At 48.5% G+C, this 15,584-nt stretch overlaps 1 protein-coding gene across 3 annotated transcripts in view; it reads right to left on the reverse strand.

Annotated features, from left to right (window-relative positions):
• Window positions 1-15,584, reverse strand: part of WDR37 (WD repeat domain 37) — a 51,937-nt gene that overhangs the window by 13,678 nt on the left and 22,675 nt on the right. For all 3 annotated transcript variants that reach the window (XM_023511368.1, XM_023511369.1, XM_003786842.3), the window contains 5 exons: window positions 14,039-14,110; window positions 5,427-5,471; window positions 3,771-3,847; window positions 2,081-2,321; window positions 594-735 (listed from right to left, as the gene is read on the reverse strand). In XM_023511368.1, coding sequence (XP_023367136.1) covers window positions 594-735; window positions 2,081-2,321; window positions 3,771-3,847; window positions 5,427-5,471; window positions 14,039-14,110 — 577 coding nt within the window. The remainder of the gene's footprint in view (window positions 1-593; window positions 736-2,080; window positions 2,322-3,770; window positions 3,848-5,426; window positions 5,472-14,038; window positions 14,111-15,584) is intronic.

Genomic DNA, 15,584 nt, shown 5'->3' on the forward strand with positions numbered 1-15,584 from the left:
TGCAGACACACGTGACAGAACACCCCACAGACACCTGTAGACACACAGGATGATGCCCTCCCACAGACACCTGCAGACACACGTGACAGAGCCCCCCTCAGACACCTACAGACACACGCAACAGAGACCCCCTCAGACACCTGCAGACACACGTGACAGAGGCCCCCACAGACACCTGCAGACACACGTGACAGAGACCCCCACAGACACCTGCAGACACACGTGACAGAGACCCCCAGAGACACCTGTAGACACAGGAGACAGCACCAGCTAGAAGGGAAGGTCCAGATGACGCCCTGTGGCACTGTGAGCACCACCAGCCAACCCTGCTAATGGTGGCCCTAGTCTGTCCCTGTGTCCCAAAGCCACTGTCCCCACCACCCATTACATCCCTACCCACCATCAGTGCCTTCCCTTCACCTCCTGGATCCTCTGAAATAGCAAAAAGGGAGCGTTTAGAAAAATAACAGCCATGTAAAAAACAGTAGATTTGGAAATGTTGAAAGGCAAGTTTAGAATTAAATTTTCATGTCAATCCACATAATTTTTTTCATGACCATTTAAGGACACAGGTCTAAATGGCCAAGACTCACTCTGTGTGTCCCTGGAAAACGTTCACGGAGTGGATGGAAGGGTCCCTGAAATCCCAGAGGCGGAAAGTCGTGTCTCGAGAGGAGGTCACCACCAGCCGCTGAGTAGGGTGTGTGCAGCAGTGCGTCAGCTCCTGGTCATGCCCTGCAACCAAAGGCCACAGAATGCAAGGTCACCACTTATGCACACAGGGAGGGCAGCACCTCAGAAACACTAGAACCAGAAACCTGCCTGTGAGGGCTACACCGCTGACCCCTTGGGAAAGTGTAATCACTCGGCGTGCAGTCACAAGGGCACAGGTTTTCCCTGACCAGCTGGCGGGGAGCAAGGTGCGTGTTTAACCCATCTTCTCTCCTGCCAGTTAGGTCGGGCAAGTTAACAGGCACCAACGACTGAAATCTTAATTCTTCACTTCCAGAATAACTTATAACTTACAGGACCATGCACCCTCAGTAAAACGGTGTTTCCTCGACAAGGAAATGCAATCTTTGACAAACGTGCAGAACAACTGTAGGGGAAGAATTCCATGTTGGGCCCCAGCCCCTGAGTCACCCCTATCTCAGGCCTGCAAACTGTATAACCCTTGGATATGCTCAGACAGCTCTCTGGTGATTAAGGTACATTATAAGGCAAGAAGGATCTTGTAAACATAATTAAGGTCCCCAAATCAGTGGACTTTGAGTTAATCACAAGAAAGGCTGTCCTGGGGGCCTGTAACAGGCCCTGGTCCCCCAGAAGCTGGAGGGCTCAGACCAGAGGTATGCTCCAACCAACAGACAGGTGGTGAAAGGCATCCCTCTGAGGGGACACCAAGGACCAAGGGCAGCCTCAAGATGCTCAGAGGAGGCCTCAGCTGCCAACCGCAGGAAACATGGTGGAGAGTCCCAGCCTCACGGAGGCCCCGCCAGGCAACAGCCTCACCCTGAGACCCTGAGTAGTGGAGCAGCTGCCACAGACCCAGGACCCTGACCCAAGTAGTTCCTGGAAACTTGTTGCAGAGCAATAGAAACCTAACACTGGCTGGGTACCTGTAGCGCAGTGGTTAGGGTGCTGACCACATGCACCAGGACTGGTGGGTTCAAACCCAGCCCAGGCCTACTAAACAAACAAATAAACAAACAAAAAAAAAAATACCCAGGCATTGTGGCAGGCACCTGTAGTCCCAGCTACCTGGGAGGCTAAGGCAAGAGAATCACTTGAGCCTAAGAGTTTGAGGTTGCTGTGAGCTGTGATGCCACAGCACTCTACTGAGGGCAACACAGTTAGACTCGGTCTCAAAAAAAAAAAAAAGAAAGAAAGAAAACTACATGCCACAATGAAATCTCCTGAAGATAAAATAAATTCAGCTGCCAAAAGTTCTATCAGAAACCATCTCTGAAAATGACAGAAGAGCCATGAGCACTGAACACAGTCCTAGCTGAAAAGTGACTCTCCAGCTCAGACACAGACACACGAACCCAGATGAGTGTGCGACTGCAGCACAGAGCACCTGTCAGAGAGTGCACCAGCTCCGACGTCTCCACGTCATACAGGTTTGCCGTCCTGTCCCAGGAGGCTGTGACGGCCTGCTTGCCCCCCACCAGCCAGTCCGCGGCGATGACCACGCCCTGATGGCTCTTGAGAGACGTCAGTGGGACCCGGACGGTGGGGCAATCACTGGCCATGTCTCCATCAAGGTCAGGCTCATCTTTATCAGAACATTCTACTTCATCTTCTCCAGAGATTTGCTGCTAAAGGTAAGAGCAGAAAAGAAGGAAATTTCCTGGGGTTCTTGAGTATTTTCTGACACAGCTACAAAATCAGGGTGGACCTGATCATCACTACAGCCAACAGGAGGAGGGCACTGAGTACACATGCAACACAAAACTAAAGTACAGCTGGCAGTCAGTAAGTTGTTACCGTAAGGAAGAGGCATTTCAGTTCTAAAGAGCCAATTTAAAATATACTTAGAGATTTCTATTGCTATAACTACACAAGAGTTTATTTTCCTGCAGTATCAATGAAGTCTTTTGTTAAAGGCTAGGACAAAATAAAAACCTAATGGCCAGCACAGACTTTATCTCTGTAAGAAAAGCTGCACACAGGCTGGGCACAGTGGCTCAGCCTGTAATCCCAGCACTCTGGGAAGCCAAGCAGAGTGAACTCGCAAATTCAAGGCTGGCCTGAGCCAGAGAGAGACCTTGTCTCTAAAAATAGCTGGGCGTGGTGGCGGTCACTTGTAGTCCCAGCTACTCAGGAGGCTGAGGCAAGAGGTTCGCTTGAGCCCAGGAATTTGAGGTTCTGTGAGCTGTGATGCCACGGTACTCTACCGAGGGTGACAAAGTGAGACTCTGTCTCAAAAAAAAAACCCAGAAAATATGCACATTGATGCAACACATATCTGCCCAGCACTTAGAGGTGCTGGTGACACACCAGAGGGAGGGAACAGATGGCACCCAACACAGGCAGGGCTAAGCACACCGGGCAGGGGCCTATCTCCCCAAACCCACGCTCAGCAAGAAACATCACACATAGCACATGAGGCAGCACAGGGGTGAGGGACACAGGCACACACGACTGCAGAAACACAGATCACAAAGTCATACACAACTGTGGGGACACACAACACTGTGGGTACACGCATACATGACTACGGGAGCACACACCACATGGACACACATACACACGACTCGGAACACAGACACTCGACTGTGGGAACACACACACAGGGACACCCTCTCCTGGCCTGTAGGTACTGCTGTCCTACTGATACTCAGCAGAGAGTAAGGGGAAGGAGAGAGAGAGGGAGAAAGAGAGTAAGTGAGGGAGGGTGAGATGGAGACATAGTGAGGGATGGAGGGGGAGGGGGAGGGGAGGGAGGGAGGGAAAGGGAAGGATGGGAGGGTAAAGGAAGGGAGGGAGAGGGAGGGAAGAGACTGAGCACATCAGCCAGCCCTCTAGGTCTCTTCTTATAAGGACCCTCATTCCAGCACGTAGGGAACCCCCTTACATCATCACTCAGTCTTAACTACTTCTCCAGAGGCCCAATCTCCAAACACAGCCACACTGGGGTTAAGACTTCAAAACGTGAGCTTGTGGGGGGCACAACATTCCACCGTAAGAGACATTACAGACATAAGAGCTGCAGACAGAGCCCTCCGGCACAGCACAGGCTGGGTTCCAGGAGGAAGGGTGCTTACGCTAGTGTCGGCCACAGGCTGGGGAGTCGGCAGCTGCACCACATATCTCCAGACATGAGTGGTCTGATCTCCAGAAGCTGAAGAGAGAAACCAGGAGGGTTACCAACACACAGCCATGCACAGGTTTGGCTCAGGCTCCTGTGACCCAGGGATGACGGGGTGAAATGAAGCATTTTATTCACACAGCCATCTCTGAAACCACACAGTGCCAGTGAGAAGAGCATAAACGCACAAAACTAAATGTGATTACAGGGTAGAAAGTTGCTGAGTTCAGAGAAAACTGACAAATAGATTTTATTCTCCATCTACCTGGTCTCAGAAAACTGAACCCTCTGACACCACAACTAGCAACTAAAATGGGTCCTGGGACGGCTCAGAAAAGTGAGTAATTCTCGTATTCATGCCCCAGACACAGAGGGGACCCTATGATTTGCCAGTACCTGTTAGTACAGCCAGCCCATGCAGCCCCCTTCCTCTCTCTGAACTGGCCCAGGTTTGCAAGGACACACCCAAGCGCTTTGCAGGCCTCAGACACCTGGGGCCCTCATGGGAACAGCCCAGGTCCACCTGTCCTTCCCACTGCAGAGGCCCTACAGGAGCAGCGCCATGTCCGTCCATCCCAGTCTTACCCCATCATTCCCTCAACCGCACCAGCTTCCTGATTGTTCCCACAATGGCCACCTGGCTTTGGCAGCCCCCAGGCCATGGGCTCCTCAGACGTTGTGTGGCATGTAAGTCAATGCTTGGTCCAGGCCTGCTCAGGTGACCCCTCCCACCAACTTTCCCCTTGTCTCCTCACCTGTGAATGCCCCCACCAAACTGCACTCAGCCACACCCACCTTGAGCCTGGTGACCTCCACTGCCCTGTTCTGCCCCCAGGTCAGCACAGTCTGACCCAGGGACCAGATCCAGGCAGTCCCCAGCTATGTCAACAAAGCTGCCACACACACAGCACAGCGACCCTGCCAGAGCAGCTGTGACAAGAGCAGGACATGTGTCCACCAAAAGAAGCCTGTTCACTGCCTATGCTGGAAGCAGAGCTGACCCTGGTCCAGCAGCAGCTGACACACCCTCCAAGATCATCACCAGTGAACCCAAAATATCACAGGGTTCACAGGTGTCTGAGAACTTTAAAGGAAAATCCTCACTTCAATAAAGCTTCTGCCCAAAAGTGATAAATGAAGGTATGTTTTTAAAACTACTATGTGAAATTATGACAAACCCAAGCTATCAAAGCTTAGGTAAATTATCTAGTAAAGTGCTGTGTCTGGGGTTCCTTTTCTCACTTCTTTATTTCAGAGGCAAAGAGAATTAGGACACCCAGCAGTACGACAGGCCACCAAGGAGCTGTGTCACCACCCACCAGGAACGACCAGGCAGCAAGGAAGTGCTCAAAAGAAAGACTGAGGGTCATGAATGGATTTTAATGTCACAACAAGTTCAAATTGCCCTAAGTGGTAACTCACTGTTGGCTTTAAACATACTACTCAAAGCAGTTTTTTAACTCATTTCTCATTTGATTCATAAACTGCCTACTAGACTGTCTACATTTTGTAAAAGCCAAAGATTATCCTGATGCTACTGGCAAGAAAGGAATACATATTTTTTCTAAGAATATCAATAGGTCTATTCAGTAAAAGAAAAAAATCAACATACCAGTGAGAGCCAACTGCTCTGAGGGATGAAACTTTATAGAATTTACTGCAAAATAAAAATATGATAAAAACAGGTTATCAATATTCATTAGCTACAGCATATATTTTAAAATTAAAAGTTAAAATAATAATAGTTTGATATTAATCTCCCATTCAGTAAATGTGTTAGAACAAAATAGCAAAGGCACAGACCACAAATTGCAGAATTTAAGGACACAGAAAAAGGATATTAAGAATCTCTTTCTCTCCACAGATAGGGAAGTCATTAGAGCTAAGTATCAATCAGGATAAGTCCCACCAGGCCAGGCCCGGAGCCCACCGCCCACCTTCCCGGTCTGTTCTGTGACAAGTGGAGGCCCAGGAATGCAGGGACACAGCCCTCCACAGCCTCAGGGGATGGCTGGAAGGGGGCAGACCTTGTCCTTGTCCAGATATGTCTTCCAGGGATGCTGGCACTCTCTTGAGCAAGAGAGGGGCTCCCTCCTTCCTGCCCTGGATACAGACAGGGATGCTGAGCACATGGCCAGTGCAACCACGGGGGCCACAGTTAGCACATCAAGGCTGGAGCCACCCAGGTCCCAACCCACTCCTGAGCCCACCTGCCCACTAGGGTCTCCTGAGGAGAAGAGGTCTCAGCGGGCTGGCCAGCCTGTCATGAGAGCTTTGCCCACATCACAGTGGGGACACCCTCACTGCCATACCTTCTTGGGGAAAGGGCATGGCCCTGGCACAGAACATGAGGTAAGGAAACAGCAACACCACTGGAATTTTTTTTTTTAAGAAACTAAGTAAAAAGTGCTAGAACATGTTCTTTTTACCATTAACATTAAAATATAGGTAGCGACTATGTACACCTTTTAATCTGTGGTAAAGACTATGTATACCTTTTAAGTAATAAAGTTAAGCAATAAATAATGTAAAAAATAAACTATAACTGCAACTACTAATAGCATGAATGCTTCCAATTTCAGTGAGAAATCTTGGTGAGATCAGTGGTTTATTTTCACCCCACTGTGTCTTTCTAAACCTTCAGCAAAGCAATCGTGGGACACAGCCAACCCTGCTGCCTCAAGACTGCTGGAGGCACAAGGGGAAGAGGCCCCGCCAGCCTGTCGGCAGCTGTACCCTCCTGCCCAGGGAGCATGGTGACAGCTCACCATCAGTGCTGCCAAGAGTCATGCTCACTGACCCTGGACCTCCCACAGTGACAATGTGTCTACACGGGGGCTGGGCTAGAGCCTCGCCTGGGTGTGACACACGGAGAATGGGGCATGAGAGTCAGGTCACCTTCTGTGTTAGGAAGTCAGCAGAAGTGGCCAGAAAGGGGCCACCAGGCGCAGCGCAGGAGTACACGCTGTAGAAATGGGCAGGTAGCACCCCTGTGGCCAGAGCAGCAGTGCAGGAAATGCTGGCCAGGGACTCAAGCGTCTGCTATCAGCCAAAGGCTGGGAACGACCGAGCTCAGGAGGAAGACAGAGCACAGACAGGCTGAGAGCTGGGCCTCTCCCAGCAAACAGCAAAGCCAAGAACGCAAAGGAGAGGTTCACAGAGCCGCTCCAATGAGCACGCAGATGGGGAGAAGGCCCAACAGCACCAGTGCCAACATGGAGGGAGTCTGAGCGGTCTGGACAGATCAAACCAGCCTCGACATTCCCTCACCAAAGCCTGACCCACAGCAAGGCCCTGACTCTCTTTTGTTCTGTGAAGTCAGAGAGGTAAGGATGCTACTGAGGTAGGTCATAAGGTTTAGGGAAAGAAGCTGTCTCTGCAATGTGATGTGCAAAGTGGACACAATCACTCCAGCTAATGGAGAAGCTGCAGCAGGTCACCCAGAAGGTCCAGCTGAGACCACTGAGGAGGGCGGCTGCACTGAGCATCAGTTTCCACGCAGACCAAATGGCCTCCTACTGGAAGAAGATGCCATCTGGGACGTTCATAGCTAGAGAGAAGTCAGCGCCTGACTTCAGAGCCTCAAGGGAGATGGGTCTGTCACCCCAGCAGGAGTACAATGGTGAGATCACAGCTCACTGCAGCCTCAAATCCCTGGGCTCAAGCAATCCTCCTGCCTCAGTTTCCCAAGTACCTGGGACTACAAGTGAGCACTACCACACCAGCTAATTTTTTTTTCTCACTCTGTCTCATTTTGTTACCCTTGGTACAGTGCCATGGCATCATAGCTCACAGTACCTCAAACTTGGGCTCAACTGATCCTCTTGCCTCAGCTTCCCAAGTAGCTGAGACTACAGGCACCCGCCACAACGCCTGGCCTTTTTTTTTTTTTTTGGAGACAGAGTCTCATTATGTCACCCTGGGTAGAGTGCTATGGCATCACAGCTCACAGCAACCTCAAACTCTTGGGGTCAAGCGATCTTCTTGCCTCAGCCTCTCAAGTAGCTGAGATGCGTAGGCAGCACCCCTGCGGCCAGAGGTAAGGGCCTTAAGCGTCTGCTGTCAGCCAAAGGCTAGGAACAACTAAGCTCAGGGAGGCACCCACCACAATGCCTGGCTATTTTAAGAGATGGGGTCTCACTCTAGCCTAGGCTGGTCTTAAACCCGTGAACTCAAGCTATCCGCCTGCCTCGGCCTTCCCAAGTGCTGGGATTAGAGGCGTGAGCCACCATGCCCAGCCCCAGCTAATACTTTTTGTAGGCATTTTTTTTATGGACACAGGGTCTGGTTTTGTTGCTCAGGCTGGTCTTGAATTTGAGGTATCAAATGATTCCCCTGCCTTGGTCTCTCAACGTGCCAAGAAAACAGGTATGAGTCACCACACTGGGCCCGTTTCAACTTTCCAGTCGTATTATTTAGAAAATACATTTTGAAAGGCTCAAGCTGCCACAGTGAGTCCTCTGGTGGAACTGGGCAAAGTCAACTGAAAACCTTTTGGAAAGGATTCCTTATTCTAGGTGCCACTGAGAACATCTGTGATTCACAGGAGAAGGTCAAAATATCATTAGTGAGAGTTTGGAAAAGTTATTCATAGTGCAAGACTTCAGTGGAGGATCAAGCACAGTGGCTCCCGCCTGTAATCCTAGTACTCTGGGAGGCCGAGGAGGGTGGATTGTCTGAGCTCACAAGTTCGAGACCAGCCTGAGCCAGAGTGAGACCCCAGCCCTAAAAACAGTCAGGAGTTGGGGCAGACACCAGTAGTCCCAGCTACTCAGGAAGCGGCTAAGGCAAGAGAATCACTTGAACCCAAGTTAGAGGTTGCTGTGAGCTATGATGCCATGGCACTCAAACCAAAGTGACTGAGACTCTGTGTCCAAACAATAAAAAATAAAAATGATTTCAGTGGAGAGGTCACTGCAGATACGGTTGAGACCCAAGGGGACTAGAATGATTCTGAGGATGGGACTGAGCTGCTGCAGCCTCACGGTGATGCTGGGCAGATGAGGAGTTGCTTCTCATGGACGAGTCAAATCCTGGCAAAGGTGATCTGAACACTGTCCAAATGACAACAAAATATTTAGAATGATCTACAAGCTCAGCTGATAAGGCAGCGGTGCCATCTGAAAGGAGTGACTTCAATTTTGAAAGAAGTTCTACTGAGGGTAAAATGCTGTCAAACAGCACCTCATGCTGCAGAGAAAGCTTTCTGGGAAGGAAGAGTGGACAATGGAGCAAAGTTCACTGTCATCTTACTTTAGAAACTGCACAGCGCCCACCACACTGACCCAGGAGCACCATCACCAAGGCAGGACTCTCCATCAGCAAAACGACTGACTGAGTTGAGGTTTGGATGACTGCTAGCAAGGCTTAGCAATAAGGTATTTTTAAACTAAAGTATTCACAACTGACCCCTAAACAACACAGATCTGAACTGCATGGCCACTTAGACGCAGCGTTTCTGCTGCCCCTGAGACGGCAGACCCAACCCCACCTCTTCCTCCTCCTTCTCAGCCTGCTCAATGTGAAATGTGAAAATGACCAGGGTGGGACATTCACCACACTCCGCTTCCACTTAATGAGCAGTTAATACATGTCCCTACCTTATGATTTTCTTAACATTTCTTTAGTTTACTTTACTACAAGAACACAGCATATGAGAGGCATAACAAAGTATGCGTTAATCAAGGCCGGGTGCTGTGGCTCAGGCCTGTAATTCTAGCACTCTGGGAGTCCAAGGTGGTGGACAGCTTGAGCTCTCGAGTTCAAGACCAGCCTGAGCAAAAGCGAGACCCCACCTCTACAAAAAATAGAGAAACTGAGGCAAGAGGATTTCTTGAGCCCAAGATTTGGAGGTTGCTTTGAACTATAATGCCATGGCACTCTATCCAGGGCTACAGCTTGATACGCTGTCTCAAAAAAAAAAAAGAAAGAAAGAAAGTATGCATTGATTGGTTGTTTATGTTACCGGTTTTTATCATTAAGGCTTCCAGTCAACAGCAGGCTATTAGCAGTCAAGTTTTTAGAAATCCAAAATGTGCAGATTCTCTCCTGCACAGGGGTCAGTGCCACTGCATGCTGAATGGATCACAGCTGCATTATAAAGGCAACTTTTATATAGACTGGGAAACCAGAAAATCTCCATGACTCACTTTATGGTGAAATTCACTTTATTTCAGGGGTCTGGCTCCCCAGGCATGCCTATACTGTGGTGCTGTCCCCAAGGCAGTAACACAGCATGGTGACCCTCACATCAACACCTCAGCCCCAGGAGTAGAGGGTGGACAGGCATCACCACTGTGCATACTCACTGCACTTGAGACTTGGGCCCTTTTCAGTGTGTGTCATACTATAATAAAAAATTCACAGAGTAAAAAGCAACACAAAGGCTGCAGGTGCCAGGACGGGACCACAGGACTGAAAGGGAACAACCCCATCAGCACATACAGCAGCTGAGTCCCAGTGACCCTCCTGCCTCCTGTCCCCTCCTTGCCCCAGGGAAAGGCCCACTCTCCTGAGGGACTAACTAAAGAGGAAAAGACTTTGTAGGACGTTATGATAAAAAGCAACCTTTAGGGCGGCACCTGTGGCTCAAAAGGGTAGGGCACCGGTCCCATATGCCGGAGGTGGCGGGTTCAAACCCAGCCCCGGCCAAAAAAAATTAAAAAAAAGCAACCTTTAGCGGCAGCACCTGGGGCTCAGTGAGTAGGGCGCCAGCTCCATATACCGAGGGTGGCAGGTTCAAACCCAGCCCCAGCCAAACTACAACAACAACAACAACAATAAAAGCAACCTTTAGAGAACAAGAAAGAATTATAGGAAATCATCACACCATAATTTTTTTAATGGAAGAGCTAAAAGGATAAAGTTTGGAGAAATCTCCTAGAAATAAAGAAAAATTAATGTACAGAATAAAAGAAAAATATTAAATTAGAATAATCTAGGAAGTCCAACATCCTATTAATATGAATTACAAAATACATAAATATTTCTCAGTATTTCTCAGAACATTTATTTACAGACTGAAAAGTCTCAGTAAATGTCTATCACAATTAAACAAAAAACAAGTCCATGAGCCAAAAAAACAAAGTCCTGGAAGCTTTTAGAGAGAAATATCAGATCACCTACAAAGAATCAAAATAGCATTAGACTTATCTTAGAAGTTATAAAAATAGATAATATAGTAATGCCCTCCAATTTTCTGAAAGAAAATTATTTCCTATGTAGAGGAATATACTTGCCAAATTATCAAGGGTTAATGATTATCTATTTTTCAAATACTTAAGACTTGAAATATGTCACCTGCCAGGTGCCCTTTATAGGGAAGGTCTTAAAAGATGGTTTCCATGAGAAGTGATGAGGGTCCACAGAGGCTGTGACAGGAGGGCCCAGCTGCAGGACCACAGGCCACCTGCTCTGAGGACTCAGACACCAGAAGCCGAGAGTGGGACCTCCAGAGAGGGAACAGGAACAGCACGAGGGACAAGAGACCTTCGAATCTGAGCTTACATGCTACACACCTGGCAGGAGACTAGGGGTAAAAAAGGACAGGCCTGACAAGTAAGTTCGTGAACTCATCCTAAAGAAGAGAGAAGACCTGTACCTCACCGCTGAACACCTCTGCGGTCACCTTGAGAAGCTGTGCACCCACAGCAGCACCAAGTCCACTCTTCAAAGCAATTTTGGAACTCTTTCTGGATTGACCATCAGAGCCATCATCACATGCGAGGTCCGACATTAAGTTCATGAACTTGCCACATGTGCCTACGTTGGCGGCGCTGTGCGGACAATTCAGGGAGGGCTCAGAACCTGGTACGTCAGAGTCTCACAGCTGTGTTCGTGGTCATGGCGCTGTTTGTGATTGCTATTGTTGTGTTTTTGTGTGCTATACAACAGCTCTGATGGTCACTCCAGAAAAAGTTCCAAAACTGCTCTGAAAGGCGGAGCAGGTGCCAGCCTCAGTGCACAGCTTCCTGTGGGGAGCACTTTGAAGGGGACCACAGTGACACTCTGCAATGCAGGACGTAGCACTTTTCAAGGATGAGCTTGAGAACGTAGTTGTTAGACCCCCATAAGACAACTATTAACTTAAGAGAAAACAAAACTGGGGATGAAATTATTGTTCAACTCTTGGGCAGGTGCAACAACACCGAGACAATCGTAGTCACTAACTGCAAGAATCCACTTCCATAAACGTCATGACGTCACTACTTTGGATGACACGGAGGGGAGAAGTATGCATGTGAGGACAATCTTTATGTCCTTAAGAGGAAACAGTTCTTTTTTTTCCTACACTTTTGGGAAGGGTAGGAAAAGGGTAGGGCTTGTGCCCTACCCTTTTAAGCATAGGAGCCTCCCAGGAAACAATTCTTTATCTAAAACTCTAAAGTTGGCTCAGTGCCTATGGCACAAGTGGCTAGGGCGTCAGGACATACACCTAAGGTGATGGGTTCGAATCCAGCCCGGGCCCGCCAAACAACAATGATGGCTGCAACCAAAAAAAAAAAAAAAATGGCCAGGCGTTGTGGAGGGCGCCTGTGGTCCCAGCTACTTGGGAGGCTGAGGCAGGAGACTCGCTTGAGCCCAGAAGTTGGAGGTTGCTATGAGCTGTGATGCCATGGCACTCTACCCAGGGGAATAGCTTGAGCCTCTGTCTCAAAAAAAAATAAAATAAAATAAAATAAAACTCTAAAGTTAAGAAATAATAAAAAAGGCTATTATGGTGGCGCCTGTAGTTCAGTGGGTAGAGCATCAGCCACATACACCTAGGCTGGAGGGTTTGAACCCAGCCCAGGCCTGCTAAACAATAATGACAACTGCAACAAAAAAATAGCTAGGCACTGTAGTGGGTGCCTGTAGTCCCAGCTACTTGAGAGGCTGAGGCAAGAGAATCACTTAAGCCCAAGATTTTGAGGTTTCCACGAGCTGTGACGCCACAGCACTCTACTAATCGCAACATAGTGAAAATCTGTCTCAAAAAAAAAAGGGGGGGGGCTGTTATATAGAAAACAGCAAGAACAAAGAAGAAAACTTACGACAGCTGTGGCCTTCTGGGAAGTGATACGAGGGAAGGAGGAGGATGAGGAGGAATGAGGTGGGATACTGCCAGTGACCTTTTATGTAGTTACCATGTGTTTAAGTTTTAAAATGGGGCGGCGCCTGTGGCTCAAGGAGTAGGGTGCCAGCCCCATATACTGGAGGTGGTGGGTTCAAACCTGGCCCTGGCCAAAAAAAGTTTTAAAATGTTTTTAAAGAGTAAATTGAAGGAATAGACAGAAACAGAGAGTACAGCCTCATCCTCTGGGCGATGTTCTTCTCCATTTCCAAGCACCTGGTGCCCTTCAGCAGAGTGTCAGGAAGTGAGGGTGAGGTGGGAGCACCCAACAGCTGTGGGCGAGAGGTGCAGAGCAGGCAAGGGAGGGAGAGATGCAGAGAGGGTGAGGGGAGCTACTTACATGCTGAGGGGAACAGTGGCACAAAGAATAGAGAATGACTGGAGGAGAGAAAGCCTGAGAAAGGGAGCAAGACAGCCCACAGCACACACACACACCCCCGGCCATGGCTGGGACCACAGGATGGGCAGGCTACACCCAGAGGGACATATCCACCTGCATGTGCATCCCTGTACACGCCACAGGCAATGCCATCTGAGTCTTCCAACAAGGTGAAGCATGCACAGGCAGATGTGGGAGGGGGTGAGGGCCCCCAGGCAGGGCATTTGGGCAGGCACTGATATGTACACAGGTCTAACCGGAAAGGCAGAGACCAGCTACTGGACAAGCATTAAACACAGCACAGAAGTGCATTTTCAGAGTGTCCTTTATTTAGCCTGAATGCATCCAAATTTACTACATCAAAACTCAATCTCTAAAACAGATACATGTTTTATGATGAATAATGCACATCCAGGGAATTAAAAGAAAAAGAAAGAATCCATACATTTCGGTAACAAAATTCTCTACACGTGCTGATGTCCAACGTGGACTAAAATGCAGGCTGTGTGCACACTGCCACAGGGGTTCAGCCTTTCTACTTCCTCAAGCCGTATGAGCTACAGACACACAGTTTATCCTAGTGCCCAAATGCACCACACTGTCCCCTGACACCATTCCCTGACTATCGGAATAGAATAAGCTTCCCAACAAGTAAAGTAGCTGGTCTTATGCAAAATTCTAAACACAAATCAAGTGGGAAGCAGCCAGGGGTGGCTGCCAGGGCAGTGCTCACCTGAGCCCGCGTGGCCTGCATACTTCACAAGGCACCTCCCCGTCTCGATGCTCCACAGTAAGGCCGTATGGTCTGTAGGGCAAGAGAGATAAGACCCAATGTGGCCATTACCAATTTTATTCCTGTTTTGATTAAAGAATAAGACTAATGCTCTACTGGAAAGTTACACTAATATCTCCTGCAACTTCGACTGTTACTCTGCAAAGTTCAATTCATCAAAAAGACACGTCCAGGATTGGGTAAGTCCTGAGGCATCTGCACCAGGAACTTGGCTCTGGCTGTGGCAAGCTTCATAGTTCCACAGTGGTTTACCTGCAGCCTCATTATTTCATGTACATATCAAAACTTTCACACAGTTACCATTCAATAAAAAAAAAAAAAAAAAAAAAAAACTTTTCAGATCTTCCCATATGTAATCCCAACACCATCCAAACCCACTTGCAAATTATTTGAGATAATAAGTACCCCTCTGGGCCTTTCCTTTTTTTTTTTTTTTTGAGACAGAGTCTTACTCTGTTGCCCAGGGTTGAGTGCTGTGGTGTCATAGTTCATAGCAACATCAGACTCTTAGGCTCAAACGATCCTATTGTCTCAGCCTCCTCAGTAACTGGGACTACAGGCACATGTCACAACACCCAGCTAGTTTTTCTGTTTTTAGTAGAGACAGGGTCTCACTCTTGCTCAGGCTGGTCTCAAAACTCCTGAGCTCAAGTGATCCTCCTGCCTCGGCCTCCCAGAGTGCTAAGATTACAGGTGTGAGCCATTACGCCCAGCCAGGATCAATTTTCTTTTAAAGTAAACTTTCTAGGAAAATCTAAGAAATATATGCCAACCATCCAAATGAACTTGGCTAAATATCAATAAGGAATCTTTTACTCTTTTTTTTAAATTGTGATTTCTGGCGGGCCCAGGAAGTAGGAAACCAAGAAAAGTTCCGACACCAGCCAAGCTGACCACCTCAACATGCAGCTCATGCGTGCCACATTAGACACTGTTCATAAAGTATCTCTTGTGTAGAATAAAGAAAGGAGGGGCAATGCCTGTGGCTCAAAGGAGTAGGGCACCAGTCCCATATACCAGAGGTAGCCGGTTCAAACCCAGCCCTGGCCAAAAAAAAAAAGAAAGGCATCTCTCTAACATCCCACCCCAGAGACCCCTGCAGGCATGTCCTAGGGCATCCTACCAGCCTCCACTGCCCTGAGCTCCAGGACAATATGCGTTTCTCCCTTGTTACCACAGCATTTCCATCAACTGCACTTCCCTGCTATGAAAAATGTCAAATACATCTGCCAGTCTGAGGCAGACAAAATGAGTCCAATACAAACTCTCCTAAGGTTACCATCACCATTCACCCTCGACACAATGAAGTTAAATCCACCCAAAACAAGCATGGCCTTCCGCAGAGAATCAGGCCACAGTGATTGTGACTCACCCACTGGACCACACACAATAGGATGCAGACAGGACACCACCCCCAGGACCACGGGAGGCAGGATGCAGACAGGACACCACCCCCAGGACCACGGGAGGCAGGATGCAGACAGGA

Source organism: Otolemur garnettii, unplaced genomic scaffold (genome assembly GCF_000181295.1).
Source record: "Otolemur garnettii isolate 467f Iridium unplaced genomic scaffold, OtoGar3 scaffold00019, whole genome shotgun sequence".
NCBI classification, from domain to species: domain Eukaryota; kingdom Metazoa; phylum Chordata; class Mammalia; order Primates; family Galagidae; genus Otolemur; species Otolemur garnettii.